Genomic DNA, 17,274 nt, shown 5'->3' with positions numbered 1-17,274 from the left:
CTTGAATGTTATCTTTCGGCCTTCGTCGCTTCCTGATTACAACCTGAGATGGTGGGAGAGCGGCTGAGTGAGTCTGTGTGTTTAGGCAAGGAAGCGTGAATGTGTGTTCTCTAAGAAATATGTATTTCATCATCAGTACTGACAGTAAACAGCCTAGTCTGTATCATAGCTGTTATTCTGACAGTGAAAATAAAGCAACAAGCAGTGCGGCACATTATGACGTGCTGATTATCACTGACAGTCAGATATGTCCTATTTGTACTAGTTTCTCCACAGTACAGACTGATTTCTTGCCCATGATGAAATGCGTTACTACTGGCTAATAGTGTTGGCTTTGAGAGCACATCAAGTTTTTCTTTTTTTTTATAATTTACTTGTAACAATTCATTTGGAACACAATGTCAAAGCTTAAAGTACTCCGACACCATGCCGGATCTCCGGCGAGTATCATTGGGCTGTGATTTAAAAAAAAATAATAATAAATCAACATTAAAAAAGAAAACCTGTTGATGCAGGATATTGTCCGGTTGGAGCAGTCTGTTGAGTTCGCCTATCAATAGAATGAGAGTAACACAGCTTTCCCTTCTCAACTGAACTAACATCACTAGCCAATCAGCAGGTGTGGACAGTAGCGAAGTAACAGGTCTACCATAACTGCTGCACATGATCTTTGTCCCGGATCTACCAGGCTCTTGACAGGTGGCTCTGAGACTGTTGGTGCCGGCTCGTGACCAATGCAGAATTTCACATCTTGAAGCTCTCCCTTGACTGTTGAGATGCTTCACGATTTGTTTGGCTTGATTTTCATCCGGACCCACTTGATGTTCCCCTGCAGGTTTCCAAGTAGCCACCTGGTGCATGCTGCAGTAGTGGTCAGTGTGGTCGTGTCATCCATGTATGCTCAAATAGGTCGAAGGCAGAGCCTGTTCTTAGTTCGCTCACCACCCACCCCCATCTTGTGGCCCTGGTGAAGACCTCCATAGCCATCATGAAGGCCAGGGGTGAAACTGTGCAGCCTGCCATGATGCCTACTTCCAAGCACTGCCCTGTTGTGGTGGAGTCGGCTGTTGTGAAGCACAGTTGTCGGTACTGGAAGTACGCCTTCACGAGTTTAGTGATAAGACAGGAACTGAACATTCCCAACACATTGTCAGATATACGTTTGTGGAAATGTAACACTGAAATGGAAAAACCTTAGAACAAGTGTTACATGTGTGTCCAATGTTCTCTCCTTAGTTGGATTAATCTCCCTTTCTCCGTTCCACATGCGCTACAAAATCTGTGATAACAGTGTTGTGCTGCTTTAGTTTTTCTGTTGTCACATCAGACAGTTACACTGCAGCAGTTTGAACAGACAGTTTTTGTTTCTGCTTCAGCACATGCTGTGTGCACATTTTTTACAATGAAAGATGTCTCATTTTCAAAGGAAAACAAAAACAAAACTGGATCTGGAGGATTTTTGTAGAACAACAAATCTTCAACCAAAACCTGCAGACAGTCTGTTTATTATCTTGCTGGTTTCAGTGTCTGGATCCTAAATGATTTACAGACATGTTCTGTGGGCCCATTAAATGAAGACAGCAAAGATTAAATGAGCTGGCCATCTGTTGTTGCTGCTCCTTGTGTATAAAATAACTGTTATTAATGGCCTGAGCAGGTTTGTGTTCGGGGACTTGAGATTAATCTTTTTACTGATAGAGGAATGAGAAGGACAAGGGCTGATGAAAGAAAAGAATAGGCTCCAAACGGGTTACAGGTTATTCAGCTAAAGAGGAAAGAAAGATAAAAATGAAGCGTTCCATCCTTTTGCTAAACTGTTTCATTATAAAAGCTGAAGGTGTTACCCTTTTCAGCCCATTTACCACTCAATCATTTCACCAGCCAAATGATTCAATCTTTGTGTGAGTGTAGGCAGAACAGCAGGTACAAAGAACTAATTCAGTGTTCGAGTCTCGTTCCTCTCCTCAGCACTATGCTCCGAAGAGCTCATTCATACCAAATACTATTGTTATCCACTTTGATATAAAGCTGTAGCTTCCTCATAATGTAACTCTATTACTATGCACCATCTCAACCATGAAATTGGCAATAAAAGCTTTGCTTTCCATGCAATAGTCCTTTTTATTAGAAAATATAAAATATCTGGATGGTTCCCAATAACATCACGTAATAACTGCTCTTTGATCGATGCTGTTAAAACCGTGAATGCTGACAAATGTGTAAGCGATAAAAATTAGTAATAAATATTTTATAAAGAGGTGTGTTTGCACAGGACGCACACCACCTTCTGAATCCTGAATGTGACTCTGAAAATTTAAAGCTGCTATAACTAATGTTTTACTAAAATAATGTACCAGATGATTATGTAATGGATCACGTGTGGTGGTGACAGAGAATTTTAGCTTCTCTGATTTATGGAGCTTTGTTTCGCAGTCCGACCGCCGGCTTCACTCGCACAACTCTGACACAGGTGTGTTCAACAGCATGGCGGAAAAAACAACAGCTTAGGAGGCTAATATTTTCATCAGTATTCGGTGGGACATAAGAGTAGAGACCAAAGACAGAGCTAAAACAAAAAATATTGGACTTAATTTTTGCCAGAAGGCCAGAAACAAGAATCCAAAGGACAGCTTACATTTCTCTGTGCTTGCCAGAGCTCTTTCTGGTAGATTTTTTTAGTTTTCTCTTGTCTCTTTAGGGTGGTGAAAGCTGGTAATTTCAATAAAGTTAATCTTTTCGCTTAAATATTCAACATAGCTTTATATTCATCGTCTCAATTAGCCCCAGACATGGTATTCTCATTGCCCCTGGCTTTGGTTTGTACTTCACAATATGCAACTGCAGTGTCCCTAAAATTCACTTCACAGCACTAAGTTCCCTAAACTCACAAAATTTTACAGCCTTTTATTTACTTGATCTTTTGTTTATTTTCTCTGTGAATTGAATCTGTTGTGAATCTGAGTGCTATTTCAAAGTATTTCAAAGTCCCACCACCACTTACGTAATCAATGTAATCATGGCAGATAAGTATGGCTGTGGTCACATTTTTCGTGCTGCTAATGTGTTTTTCACTCCATGAGCGCAGTTGCTGCCTGGGTCTTGGGCAAAATGGGGGGTATATATAATCTATAATTATCCATCATTTCAGCTATGTTGAATGAAGAACTAGTTTGTGTTGTGACACTTGGTAGAGACAAGCACAGGTGCCTCCCACAGTATGATCAGATGGACCTGCTGTAGCCCTTTGGGAAACCATCTTGATGCCTGACCTCATCCATGACAAACACTTTTAGCCTGATGGACAGTCAGTGTCTTCACTGGAACAGTAATGAGCAGGAAGTTTAAAGAAACTGACTTGCCAAGAGAAGCAGGCTGACACGGACTGCTGATTTCCTACTTTTTAATAGTGATTAGCACTGCGCAGGCTATAGGAAGCACAACCACAATGTGCGTATGCGTGTGTGTTTAATTTTGTGTCAGTATTGGAGCAGCATATTTTGTAGAGGTGCACCAGTGTGTGACAGTGCTCATTATGGTGACAAAAACAGAAATGCAAAAATACATAAACAAACATTTTATGAGACATGATTAAAACGAGGAGCCATCAAGTTGAAATTATAATCATGATTTCCATCAAACCTGAACAGTCAGACACCGTCTGTGCCAGAATTTCATATCTGATACTGAACCAGCCTGACTGTGAGCAAACAGCAGGCCGCCACACCTGAATTATTTCTCTCATTTTTTATAGATTTTTTTTTTTTTTTTACCACTGTCTGTTGAGTATGAAGCTAGCATAGCATAAAGTGAGAAAGCTGAAGCTCCATTTTAAGACAAATAAAATATCCATCTCAGCACATTTAAAGCTCAATAAATTAAAAAGCCACATTTCACTCACTTTCCAAAACCAATAAATTATAATAAGTAACACTAGTATTGTTTAATTTCTGTATGCATTAACTTCATAGATTATTACGCGATACAGACTATTTCATTTTATTGGCACGCACAGTCATCTGCTATATCAAAAGCTGCTAGGGGTGAGGATGAGAAGCAACATGGATTATGGATTATGAATCCATGGTAAGCAGGAGATCATTTAACACTTCAGTTATGTGTATTTTCTGTGAAGTGACAAGCCCTGAAGGCAGACTGAGAGGGTTCAAACTGAATACTCTTAGACATGTAGTATGAAGGCTGCTGAGACTCAACTCTCTGGTACCTTTGAAAAGAATCGAAGGTTAGATAGTGGTCAATAACTATCAAGAGACTCTGGATCAAGGTGTCGTTACCCGTGTTACAGTTTAACCACAGCAGCGGCTGCAGGCATGGGGCCAGTTGTGAGTTAATTGTGGAGTTGCTCTAAAACTAGCTAGAGATCTACAGTTTAGCTGGCAGATGGTCAAATAAACAGCTAAGTGGCATGAGTAGACTGTCAGGGATTCACCATTATTCTCAACTAAATCTGCAGTAGAAGCTGGAGAAGAGCAACTCATCATCTAATCTCAGGTCCACTATTCTACAATATTCCACTGCAAATATTTCTAATATATATAGAATCTATATATAATCTAAATATATATTGATATTTTTTGTTTGTTTGTTAGGTTTTTTTTTTTTATTTGGTTTTTCCCTTAACGTTCCAAGATAGAAACACCAAACTCAAATTCCTAGTATGTTTATACATATGTGGCAATAAAACGATTTGTGACTTGTGATTTCTGACTGAAAATAAAAAAGTTTAACTGTTACGAGAAAAGGAGATTGCTGATAAAATGGGAGAGATATGCTGTTCCAGCTGCAGGAAATTTGGTATTCAGTTCGCTCTTACTCCACTGGAGACAGAAGATTTAAATTGAAGAAACTAGACAGAGCTGTGTTTAAGTCAGTGGTGCAATTTTTACCAAGAATGCCTATTGCTGCAGTCAAATGAGCTAAAACTGCCAGTAATTGCTCACCAAGAGCACTAACGGTTGATGGAAAAACACGTTGAGTGGTAAATATGTTTGCAGTCTAATACAACTTTAAATTAGATATAGCTAAAGAAAAAAAGGGTTAAATAGTAGATTTTTTTGTCCCATTTCTCCTTTCTGTTTTACCTTTTCCAGCCTGTTGAATTCAACTATACGGCACATTAAAGAGTTATATAGATGATATATATCTCGTCAGACTTCACATATGAGAACACACTGGATTGTACATGAACCTCGTGCACGCTCCTAGATCTCGCTTGGCAGCTGGTATTCTGTAACAAGCACAAAGGCCCTTTTGAAATCCTGCTCTGTTGATCAAATAGTCCAATGACACAATGTTCCTGTGGTGTTTAAACTACACACAGTAATCACCGTCTCAACTCCCATTGGAACTATTTTTATGACAGCTGACACCTATAGATTCAATTCACATGCACTATCCATGTTCAGGTTCACAGGACTGGGGATAAAACAAAGAACAGTCGCACAGAGTGTGTGTGAGAGAGAGAAATGGGGGTGCATTCAGGGGTACTGTTGAGACTTGGCAGTTTGATCCAGAAAAATTCATTTTTCCACACACACACACACACACACACACCGACACACACACGCCGTCCTTGCCCCAGATCTCTTTTATTATGAGGCTCCCAGAGACTGGCACTCTGTATTTTTGTTTGCGAGGGAGAGAGAAACAGGGAGGAGACGCTGTCTCTCCCTCAGTGCCAAAGACAATGAAAGGGTAGGCTGTGTACTGGCAAGAGGAGAACATACATTACGTGTGGGTGTCTGTTGTTGGGAGTAACACTCTGAAGTATAACCCTTGTTAAACAGGACGCTCACAGTGATGACATCACCTCACAAACTTGCCCCTGTCTACATCAGATATTGTAATTTTCTGTCCCCCTATGTGTGTTTGTGTAAATTGGTTTCATGTCGCTGAGCAGGTTACAGTATTCATTCAGGATTCTTCTTGTCTATTAACAGATACTAACCTGGCCAGAGTCAGATTTTGACCTGTTGCAAGATTTATTGCTTAATTAATATCAACATCCAAACTGTAAGGATGCATTAAAGGTTTTTTTTTTAATTGTGTAATCTTGGATGTAAAGTGAATTGTATAGAAACTGCTTTCGTGACATTACTCCTCTAGAGACCTGCAGTGATAGATTTAATGCCTGAGGCAGGGCACTGCGGGTAAAATTTGCTGTAGCCTCAGTTCACAACACAGATTGTTGCAGAAGTTTTATAGCAGCCCAGGTTTAGTATGTAACAGTAGAGTTGGTGTGTTAGTTCTTGCTTTGATACTTTTAACCCTTTAATCTTCATCTGTAGTTCTGTTTCCGTAATTCTCCAAGATTAAACAGCTGTTAGGTCTCCCAGTTGTTTCTGAGAGGCTGCTGAAGAAATGGAAACCCACAATTCATTCATTTTGAACAGTTTATCCATCAGGGCTGCAAAGGGTGCTGGAGCCAATCCACATTGGACTGGTGACTTGCACAGGTCGCCAGTCCATTGCAGGGCCAACACACAGAGACAGACAGAGACAAACAACCACACACACACTCACACTCAAAACTGCAGAAAATTTAGAGTCACAAATGAACCCAAACATTATATCTTTGGATGGGAGACAGGTAAAAATATGCAAACTCAGGAATTGAACCCTGGACTTTCTTGCTCCAAGGCGGTAAAAAAAAAAAAAAAAAAAAAAATACAAATGTAATTCATCACTCTACTTTCACTTAATTAAGCTGCGTCTTTTGCACATGCATGCGTCACCAATAGAAGTGTAATGACACATGAGCAGAGGATATATACAGGCTGCTCATTACATGGATCGTTCCTTTTTCACCTGGAAGAAGGAAGAAGCACTAACCTGTTGCAAACCAATGGTGTGGAAAGTGAATTCTTGGAGAAGGGACTTTCTGGAGAGAAAGTGTGAAACTGAAAGCAAATTATGGGACAAAGGGTAAGCCAGTATTTAATTCCTGAACAAATATTTGTTGTTTTTTACTCTATTATTTATGTTTAACTGACATCTAGATTCCCAGGTATTAAAACAAATCAAATGTTCTGCAAATGTAAATTTCACATGTTTAACAATTCATAGATTTCTTCCCCCATTTCTAACCCTAGAAGGATGGATGACCGCCAGACAAACTGGAGAGGGGCCCCCAGGTCTTTCATTCCTTACATTACATTACATTATTTACTAGGGCCACATTCTAAAAATATCTACCTGCAAAGCAAAGGTTGATTTTCTTTGTACAAATTGACTGACGACTTGTTTGATTATTTGTCAGGGCCTGTTCTGTGTCTTCAGCTGAGAGTGGAAGTGGACCGGACCAACCATCGCAGGAAGACCCAGCACTACAGCAGAGCACTGAATCACGCTCAGCTGCATAAAACCCAGTCTGAGGACTCAGTGAGTCCCCTCCACTACAGCACCACCATCTTCAGTCACCCATTCAGATGAGGAGGAGCGTCCCAACCCGACCTGCACACAGGCGCTTCTCACCGTGTCTCTTCTGTGCTGGTGAGTTTGGGAAACTCCTCACACACACAGGAAACTTTGAAGTTGAACTTTAAAGAGGCGCACACTTCAGAGTCAACAATAAAAAAATAATTTTGAATAATTTAAACAATTTAACTGTTAAAGTCAAAACAGTGTGTTAGTTTAGAGGTAATTAAACTGTATTATCTATTACAACACTCATATACATGAAATATAAATAACAAACATATAGTTCATAATGTCAGACAACATTTCTGTTGGATTCAATTAAATAGTTCTATCTGAAATGCCAGTGTTTGCTGAAATTACTTACTCTCTGAAACTTTAAATTAAAGCTTCCTAAATACTCAACTTATCTCCTTAATGACACATGCACTGAGGTACAAAAACCTTGGGTACAATGCACAATGATCCCCCTAATCATGGCAAGGTGCCTATGAAGCTGTGCTGACTGGCACGATGCAGCCATAATATGGCTCCAGAGTCCTGATATTGGTGCAGACGGTTTTAATTTATTCATTTACTCTACACTTCTACATCCCTCATACAAAAAAAGGGCAGACAGCTGAGAACAAAAACAGATAAAATAAAAACAGGCGTGGATTAGACTTCTCTAAACCACAACATAACTGCTGTCTCTAATGCTGTTTGATTCATTGCAAATAATAACAAAATTTGTAGATTACAAATTCTTTTTCATGTTTCAAATAGTTTAGCACTGCGTGTACAAAGAGCCTTTTCTATCCTGATCAAACAACAAACAGTATGTTTCATCAGCTGTCACTGTATTGGTGAGGTTAGTTTCCCTGTTGTCTTACCAGTTCAGCATGCTTTATATGAGACAGACTCATTAGTGTCTAAGACAAAAACCGGACCAGTCTGATTGCACATTCACGTTTACGTGTGTCGTCTAAGTGTGTTAGCAGGTCTATATTGTATTGCACATTCAGTTATTCAAGTCAAAGGAATCTGCACATATCTGCAACAATGTGATGTGTTCAAAGTTTACTGGCTCAGTTTCAGTTTTAACTTAGACTGAGAGGTTGTGATTGTTAAATAATTGTGAATAAGTCATTTCTGACTAAAGGAATTAAAAAGATTAGCACTACACATCAACATAGAGAATAGTCAGACAGTTGGTATCATCTGTTGTGTCTGCTTAATCACTTGTTTCTCTTAATCAGCTTGGAGAGCATGCAGACTTCCCGCAGAAAGGCCCCAAGCCCTGGGGTTTGAACCAAGCACTGGATATATTAAGAATAGAGTAAAAAACAAGCAGAAAGCGGCCCTTTTATAGCCAAATTACTGACTCAATTCTCCTGGGAGAGACACAAAGCCAAAGACTGCGATCACCAGCACACAGCCCAGAGACCAGATGTCTAAGGCCTTAGAAAATGGAAATAACACACGTAACTTCTACCTAGAGCCATGAATGTGAGCGGAATATATGAAATGAAATGAGGAATGTTGTCATAGTGTCACATACTCTAATGATCAAAGCAAAACTCAACACATCGTTGCAAACTGTGATGATCAGTGTTTCTTACCTGCAGCGAGGGTTAGTTTGTGAACGCTGCCCAGCTCGAGCTTGACATCTGGAAATTGTCAAGCTGAAGCAGATTAGTTTCACCGTGTCTCATGTAATCCACCATCATAATGTCTGCTGTCTGTCTTCACAGTCTGCCTTAGGGTGCTAAATGCTGCAGCTGCCTGCAAGCAAGAATATTGATAATATTTATCTATATCTTTGCGTGGGTTCTAATAATTGATCTTAGAGCTGTGTCTTGTGTCAAAAGAGTGTGGATGAGGACAAGATGAACCAAGAACCTGGTCAGCAACATAATCTCTGACACCTAATTTTCAGTCTAAGTTGGCAAATACATTTCACTCTTTAACTAATTAGATGCTAACTGCAAAACCTATTTCTCAGTTTGAATGCTGCAGGTTTTATGAGCATAAAATGTTTCTCCATTACAGTTAACAAGCCAGATCCCTTCATCTAACCCTCTTCATAACAGATTTATTTACCAAAATTAGTTATTCCTAATTATAGATCATGGTGGAATCGGGTTGGTGCTGCAGAGTAACAGCATTTTGATCAGAAATAAAAACGAAGAAAGTGCAAGTTGTGATTCATGCCAAATTCTCACTACCCCCCCCCAAAAAAAAAGTGTTGATTATCTGACTCTGTGCTAACTCATTGCCAGCACCAAATGCCATACAAATAGAGTCAGCAAAGAACGCAGCTACGCGGCTAAGAGCCAGGAATTTCCCTCAGGAGTTGGTGGAGGCCAAGTGAAGAGAAGTGGATGTTCAGAGAGAGTGAATATTAGACTTGCATTCATTGAGTGGACAAAATGTTGCTCATGTAGAATTGTGTCAGAACATGTTCAACTCCACAAATGGCCACAAGAATGACTCAATACGTAGTTATGTGACAGCTATGGGTGTTTGATAACCAGCTGTGTAGGATGAATATAGACTTCCTGTACATTTTGTGCTCAAAAAGAATCGAAACTACACAACTACATGATCACCATGTGCATGTGGATTTGTTGACACCTCAAACAGTGCAACTGCAGCTGGACTAAACTGAATTATGTTAAATACTGCGGAGAAAGATCCCACCTGAGGCAGGAAATGCATAATGAGCCGATTTGCTTTTAGAAAAATAAGCTACCCTTAAACAGCTCATGTACAATAATGTGTTTAGCTCCGCCCCTCCTCTGCTGACCACCCCTCCCCTTTCCACTTTTCCCCGAGACCTACACATTTGACTCCAACACACACATACTCACAGCAGGAGGCCAGAGCCTGTCAGGACCTACCACAGGAAGGAATGCAACAAGAGGCTGCGTCCAGACAAAAGCTGTTCCTTTGGAGCCCCCCCCCACACTCTCTCACTCACTCAGACACATAATACACTACAATGACCCCAAACCGTTACAAAATCCCTAAAGAGTATTTGCCTTTTGCAGAGAAGTCACCGTCTGCCCATGAATACCATATTGAACATTTATTTGCTTTCTGTCTCTCACTCACACTCACACTCACATCTCTCATCTCTCAATCATTGGCACATCACAATTACACAGTTTATGGCTGATTGCTAATTGATTTGGCTGTTTTCCAGCCACTTAAAAACAAGAGCAAATAGTCTCTTTCTCTGCCCCTCTCTCTCTTGCATGTCTGTTTTGTTTTGTGTTTGTGCTAAACGTAACAGTAATAAGTGCCCATCTCTGTGATCAGTCATACTGGGACAGTTGACCTGGAGAGTGTTTGTTGTCATTTCAGATACTATCTGCAGATGTTTAGTGTCCCTCTGAGAGTCTGTCTTCATTCCATAAACATGTGAACAGAAGATTAACAGTGACAAAAGCACATAGAGGTGATGGGAGCTGGCTGCAGGTAAACAATGTCAAATGTTTCTGACTGCTGGAGGGTAACCCCTTTCATCCAAAATGAATGTGTGTTTGAGGGAACGTAAGGGTGCCAGCTCATTACCTAGGAGCCTAGGACAATGTCAAGAGTTATGATTGTTTTAAGAGCTGCCTACGACCCAATTACTCACGCTCCCCAGCTAAAGACAGTTAAATTCTTTTTGCTGACCTGTTCAGTAAATTAGTTCACATCTTTTCATGTAAACTCCCCTCAAAATAAAACTGTCTTAGCTGCTGATGTGTGTTTACAGCAGGACATCTATGTTCTGAAAGTAGAGGAAAGAAATTGTCTTTCCTATCTTGCTTATAATATCCAATTCTAAAATGAACAAAGGACCAGTATCTTCAGTAAAAATGTTGTGGCGGTCATTTACATCTGTACATGACTGAAGTGAAATTGAAACTTTTTCCAGTCTGCTGCTTTTTTGTTGATTTGTATTTTCTGTTGATGAAAGAGGAATAAATACCAAGTGAAGACAAAAAAATAACAGACCCATTGCGTCACTTTAGTTAAATACATGATTTATGTGCTCTGTTCAAGTTAAAAACTACGCTTTATCATTCAGAGTGACAGTACAATAGCTGCCAAAGGCATCAGAGTAATCTACTTATCAAAGCTTCTCTCCAGGTGAGGTGATCTGTAAGTACTAGATTCTTTGAGTGTTAAAACGCCTTCAGGATCATTTAGTCTGCACAAACAAAGATGATATTCCTACAGTGCAGCAGGATTACAATGTGGAAATCATTGTTCACAGTGTGCGTGGAAATGGTCATTGGAAACGTGTGTTATGATACGAAGGACAGAAAAAACAGAAAGCTTCTGCTGGTTGAGCCAAAACTAACATAGCCATCATAAAAATCACATGTTGCTCCGCCTGCATCCTGCAATCTCTACTGTTCATTTCATTTATTTTCTTCTGAGTCATCTGAAGGCACAAAGACAGATCTGGCAGCGGGCCATGTCAGTGCAGTCTAACGATTTGGTCAGCTGTTGCAAGACTAAAGCAGGACCGAATACTCCTATAATGGCCACTTTACTATAATAATGGATAGTTATAATATTTGATAAATCGACCGTGGCAACATTTGAGTGAGTTTGTATTTTCAATATGAATCACAAGAAATACTACTGGCAGAAATTTGCTTGATGGGGCACTGCATGACTGGTAGTTCATAAACCAGGAAAACACGATCAGCTCTTCAAAGAGTACTCTGCTTTGTTTTCAGCTGGTGTATAAAGTGTTCATTGGTGAAGAGTGCTCTCTGAAATACAGGCTGAAAGAGTGAACAGTATCCTGACTCTGATCAGACCAACATTCTGGGGAAATCCATATAAGGCTCCTCGCTTTCATTTGCTGAGATTTTAGATGAGAAGGCTGATAATGGAGCTACCAGTGAGCTTGTTTTCTACACTGCTTCTTTTGAAGTAATGAATCAAGAGAGAAATAATCACCTCAAGCTCCAAACATGACTGAAATCAGCCAAGTGGCATAGAACAGACACAGAAACGATGTAACATGCTCGCCAGTGAACCTTAGAGGAGTTCTTAGCTGTCTTGTTACCTTTGGATGTAGTCAGAGTAAATGTTTTGTCCTGTTGCCGAGCTTTAAGCTAAGCTACATTGCTTCACACAGCCATCTGACATCTAACTCTCAGCAAGAAAGTGAAAGAGCGTACCTCTCCATAGGACCAAACTATCCCTCAAAATACACCTGCCTATTCTGAATATTACTTTATTATTTGGCTACAGCGCTATTAAGGATAAATGAATCATACACGTCTTTTTATCCTTATTGTGAATTTCTATGAATATATAATACGAGTCCTACTGGGAAAAATGCAAAAATTCATGTACAGAAACAGGCAATGCCGCATGATTCCCCAGTGTGGAGGGAAAAATTGCAACATCGGGTTGTTATTCCAAAACTTTCAGAACTTGTAGAGTTTTTGGATTGCGCACACACACACACGCACACAGTCATCGAGATCGCGGTCAATTCAAATGCTGAAATACCACCAGAAGGTCACCATGGGCACCTGCAACACATTGAACTGACATTAACTGAATGTGAACCGGCTGTCACATTGGGCTGCTGATAGTGGCTCCCAGTTTCAATGATGAATGCTGACACTGCTAACAAGACATCTCAGGGGACACTAACAAAGATGAATGTATGACAAATGTTTTTCTTGCAGTGTGTGTGTGTGGAAGAAGTACAATTCAGTGTCCTTTCTGAGCTAATGGTGAATAAATTATAAAAATGGTAAATGGAAGGCTGTGTGCTATTATGTTTTGACTGAATTAAAAGTAAATTCATCTCCACCCCCCGCCGGACGTGTCCCAGTCCTTCCAAGCCGCGGATGTGACAGTAATGCCCAATCTAGTCCTTTCAGTGTGTCTGTGAGTGATCTCTCTTCATTTAGTCCAGTCCCTTTATTTCTTCTGTGGTTCTTCAGTTAACACTTCAGTCCGTGGAGCCCTTAAAGGGAGAGTTTGCCTATTTTAGTCAAAGCGAAACCAATTCAGATTCTAAATCATCCAGCTTTTCTTTGATTTTAAAGTTGGAGACCCATAAAAGGTCCAAATTTTTCAGAAATAAGGTACATTCACTCATTTTGGATCCCCAACTGAAGGGTTTTGACATTGTGTACTGCAACTGGGCTGCAGATAGGTTTAGAAACAAGGTGGATTTCTGTTCTCAGAGGAGGAGAAACGTCCGTTTACAAAGGATGTCAGGCCACCAGACCCAGGCGGGAGATCTTAGCCGACAGGAAGGAGTGGAGGATGAAGACAATTGGCTTTGGGCAGGAGTGGAGGTCCAGCTGCTGCAGGGAGAGGGGAAAACAACAAAATTAAAAAGTAGAACAGGATAGAATAAACACGACAGGGATAAGCAGAAGAGAATGAGAATAAAAGATGTGAGAACTCATTTTAGTGTAAACAGAAGGGATGGCTAACAAAAAAAAAAAAGGAGGCCAGGGAGTAGAAAGAAAAGAAAGAGGGGTTGTAAAGCACATAAAACTATATTCAAAACTAACTCCACAGTCAACAGTACCCCATGAGGCACAGATTAGACAGTTCTATCTGGAGCTAAGCACTATACACACACAAATACTCCATCACTGTGAACAAAGCTCTGTTCATAGCCTGGATCAGACGGTGATTTCACCAGTACTGTGACTCATATCCTGTTCCTGCGGCCTATAGGGAGATTCAACCTATAAACTGACACTTGAACTACTGTTTGGTTGCGCAAATTTAATACTGAGGAAGTTTTACAGGCTACCACATCTCCAGGAAACCCAGCACAATGAAACATGAGTGGGCTTATGTACTGGCATGGCAAACGTTGGTCAGTGATCCACATGAAAACGTCTAAGAAGGATTGGATAGACTGCATTGGAGTTTAATTTTTTTCCAGATACTTCTGGTGCCTCCCGCATCCCAGCAGCTTTACTCATCCCCCAACTGTTCTTATGAATGTCAGGGGATGATTGGCGCTCAGACAAGTTTGGTACAAACATTCAAGTTCTATCTGTTGAAAATCTTAATCTGTCCACTGATTTGGTTTATAACTAAATACGTATTTTTAGCATTCAGCTCAAAGAGCCTCACTGAGACAACAAAATTAGTGCCGACTCTTCTCTTGGACGTTCGGATCAACCAAAGCAGACGTAGACTTGCATATACTTTTTGTTTTCCAAGCCACAAGCCATTGTTTAGCTTGTACTATGAACTATCAACTGCTGTTGGAACAAAATACTAATTTAGATATCATTCCTGCCAAGTAATGTCAGCAAAGTCAACACTGTGGAGAAGTAGAGCCAAGCTGATTCTGCTTTCAAATGTTAAAATAATGAGCCATCAGCCCCATCCACAAGTGCCTCGGGATTTTGTAAGCTTTGTGATGGGATTCAGAAAAGCTACAGACACCAAAATCTGTTCTGCTGAGGTAGCCAAGAGAGCGGATTGAATCAAAACTCCCAAGTCTTGTCTTATTTGCCTTCAGCATCAACCGAGCAGTCAGCCATGACTATATCTGAGAGATGTTTTACACAGAGCTATATGTTGACTGTCATGCAGACAGACTAAGGCTCCATTGTGAAACGCCTCGGTTATCAATCTCTGAGTCCCATAAGCCTCAAGAGCAAGTATTTTAGTCTTCACTTTCCAGCGAACAATAAATCACTCTGCTATCATTTTATGATGAACGATGAAATTTCTTTGTTGTTTTTCTGGGCAAAAACTGTATTAGTGCAGGGGAAAGTGGTAAAAGAGCAACTTGTGCTCATTCTCCTAGCAAGCCCATTATTATTCATATCAGCGTTGTCCATTAGATCCGAGAAGTGGTGTACATATTGGGCAGTGGGAGTATTTGTGCTTTGTTGTTTCCAGCATGAACATTTAATTCACCCTGATTACTTACAAGGTGGCCCCTGAACCAGAAGCCACCTGGGCCTCTGTACAGTGAGCTGTAGAGTTGTGTAAAAAAATTAAACCTCTCACTGTAAGTGACAGGCTATTTTTAAAGAAAATGCCACTCTTGACTGCTCTTACCTTGGAAGACCTGCATTATGTCTGCACTTCTTTTTATTACACAAGTTACTTTGTGATGAAGTGCTGTAATTTACTTTCTGCTGCATACCACCTTCCCCAGGCTTGTCTTATAAACTTGTAGTCCAGTTTGTTTGCTTCATTTCCCACAAGGCCTTCTCAAACCCCACGGGAGTGTATATGAACTTATTCTGTTTACTGCGGACTGTGCATGACCACAGCAAGGCTTAATATGTTTTCTTTCCTTCAGTGTAACTTCATAAGCTCTTTTTTTTTAACAAATATATTTCTAAAGATGAAAGAAAACCATTATGACTCACAATGAAAACCTAATAGCTGTCGCTATTTATTTGAAATTTGAACTGATCCAGCGTGGGGAATGAATTCAAACTAACAAAATGCCAATTTTATGCCACATCCGTTTAATGTGTTACTGTATTCTGGACTGCTTTTTCAGTGGTTTCCTACCTCTGTGCCTTTTTTTTTTAAACATTGGTGAATGTCAAAAGGGATTTCTCCTACTTACATTTCTTAACATTGAGTTCCTCCCCAGACATGCTTGAAACCATGTTCAAAGGCTCTTCTCTGATTGATTATTAGTGCAACATACATGCAAAGTGAGAGATGCCGACCACATGTTTGAGCCTCCGTCAGCGCCAGAGGAGGAACTTGTTGTTCACCACAATGTGAAGCTTAGTTACTTCTTAATTTTTTATGTTGACTGTTAGCTTGTGAATGCTGATGGCTCGAGTAGTAGTTGTGTTCATGCAAACACTTTCAGTCCTGACAATATTTCAGATCACTGACTGCTGGTTCCACCCATGATATGTCTTTTGTAATTAATATTATCAAACCGACATTAGAAAAAACTCTCTGCTGGTATGTTTACATGGCTAAAATCTTGATTTTCTTTGGAGAGGAGTCATCAAATTTTGTGGTAACTGAACAAAAAGAATTCTTAATTTTTTTAGATTTAAAGTCACAGATTTGTTAAAGGCATGGTTGCTTGAAGTGGAAACATATTTTTTCCGTCCCGTTTGTTTCCGCTTGTACTGTGAACAACTGAGCACATCAACACTCCTGCCAGAGTGTCTCGTTGCATTTTGGGTGTCAAAACATAATGCATTGGAAAGAGAAAACACTCACTATCTCCCCCTCCTTCCCTCCAAAGTCGAGGAACAGCATGCGAACGCTGTCGTCAGAGGACAACTTTAGTTTTTCGAAGGGGTATGACAGGAGCACTTTGGGCCTGGCACTGTGGGCTCCTCTCTCATCCTCGTTCTCCTCGTCTGCCAGTTTGGGGTCAGCCAACACAGAGAAGCCCTTTTCGTAGTGAATCACCAGTCGACACTCTTGACCCCGGTACAGACAACCTGGATGATACACATATAGATAGATATTCATCATTCTTGATTGTAAAAAACTTCATGTCCTAATCCACATTTCCCTGCATGAATAGAGTTATGAAATGAGTTAGAGTGTGATGGGAATCATTGTTTGTTATGGACTCTCCCCCTTCTTTTGATGGGGTTTTATTGCAACACTTTTAATGTCGATGGCTTTCGTACCAAGAGTTGGCTTGACGTGAAGGACGTGGGCCACTCAGTAAAATTCATCAGCCACTGAAGTAAGTTGGATGTTTTCACAAAGTAATTTCAGGGTTTTTTTTTTAATTACAAGTATATATATCTATATATCTATATAGATATATATATATAAACATGAATGGCACTGATATAATGTCTTTTTCAGTTAGTTTCAGCGACAGAGGTGATCAGGTCGTTGGGAACG

The 17,274-nt window shown here is 40.2% G+C and overlaps 1 protein-coding gene across 3 annotated transcripts in view; it reads right to left on the bottom strand.

Annotated features, from left to right (window-relative positions):
* Window positions 1-10,299: 10,299 nt before the first annotated feature.
* sntb1 (syntrophin, basic 1) overlaps window positions 10,300-17,274 on the bottom strand; it is a 35,601-nt gene continuing 28,626 nt past the window's right edge. For 2 of the 3 annotated variants that reach the window (XM_029504530.1, XM_029504528.1), the window contains exons 7-8: window positions 16,630-16,856; window positions 10,300-13,754 (exon numbers count right to left, since the gene is read on the bottom strand). In XM_029504530.1, the coding sequence (XP_029360390.1) occupies window positions 13,662-13,754; window positions 16,630-16,856 (320 nt within the window). In that variant the 3' untranslated portion in view covers window positions 10,300-13,661. The remainder of the gene's footprint in view (window positions 13,755-16,629; window positions 16,857-17,274) is intronic. The other variant, XM_029504529.1, reaches the window with a different exon arrangement.

Source organism: Echeneis naucrates, chromosome 6 (genome assembly GCF_900963305.1).
Source record: "Echeneis naucrates chromosome 6, fEcheNa1.1, whole genome shotgun sequence".
Lineage (NCBI taxonomy): Eukaryota > Metazoa > Chordata > Actinopteri > Carangiformes > Echeneidae > Echeneis > Echeneis naucrates.
The sequence above is the reverse complement of the archived record's forward strand: the minus strand, read 5'-3'. Positions and strand labels throughout refer to the sequence as shown.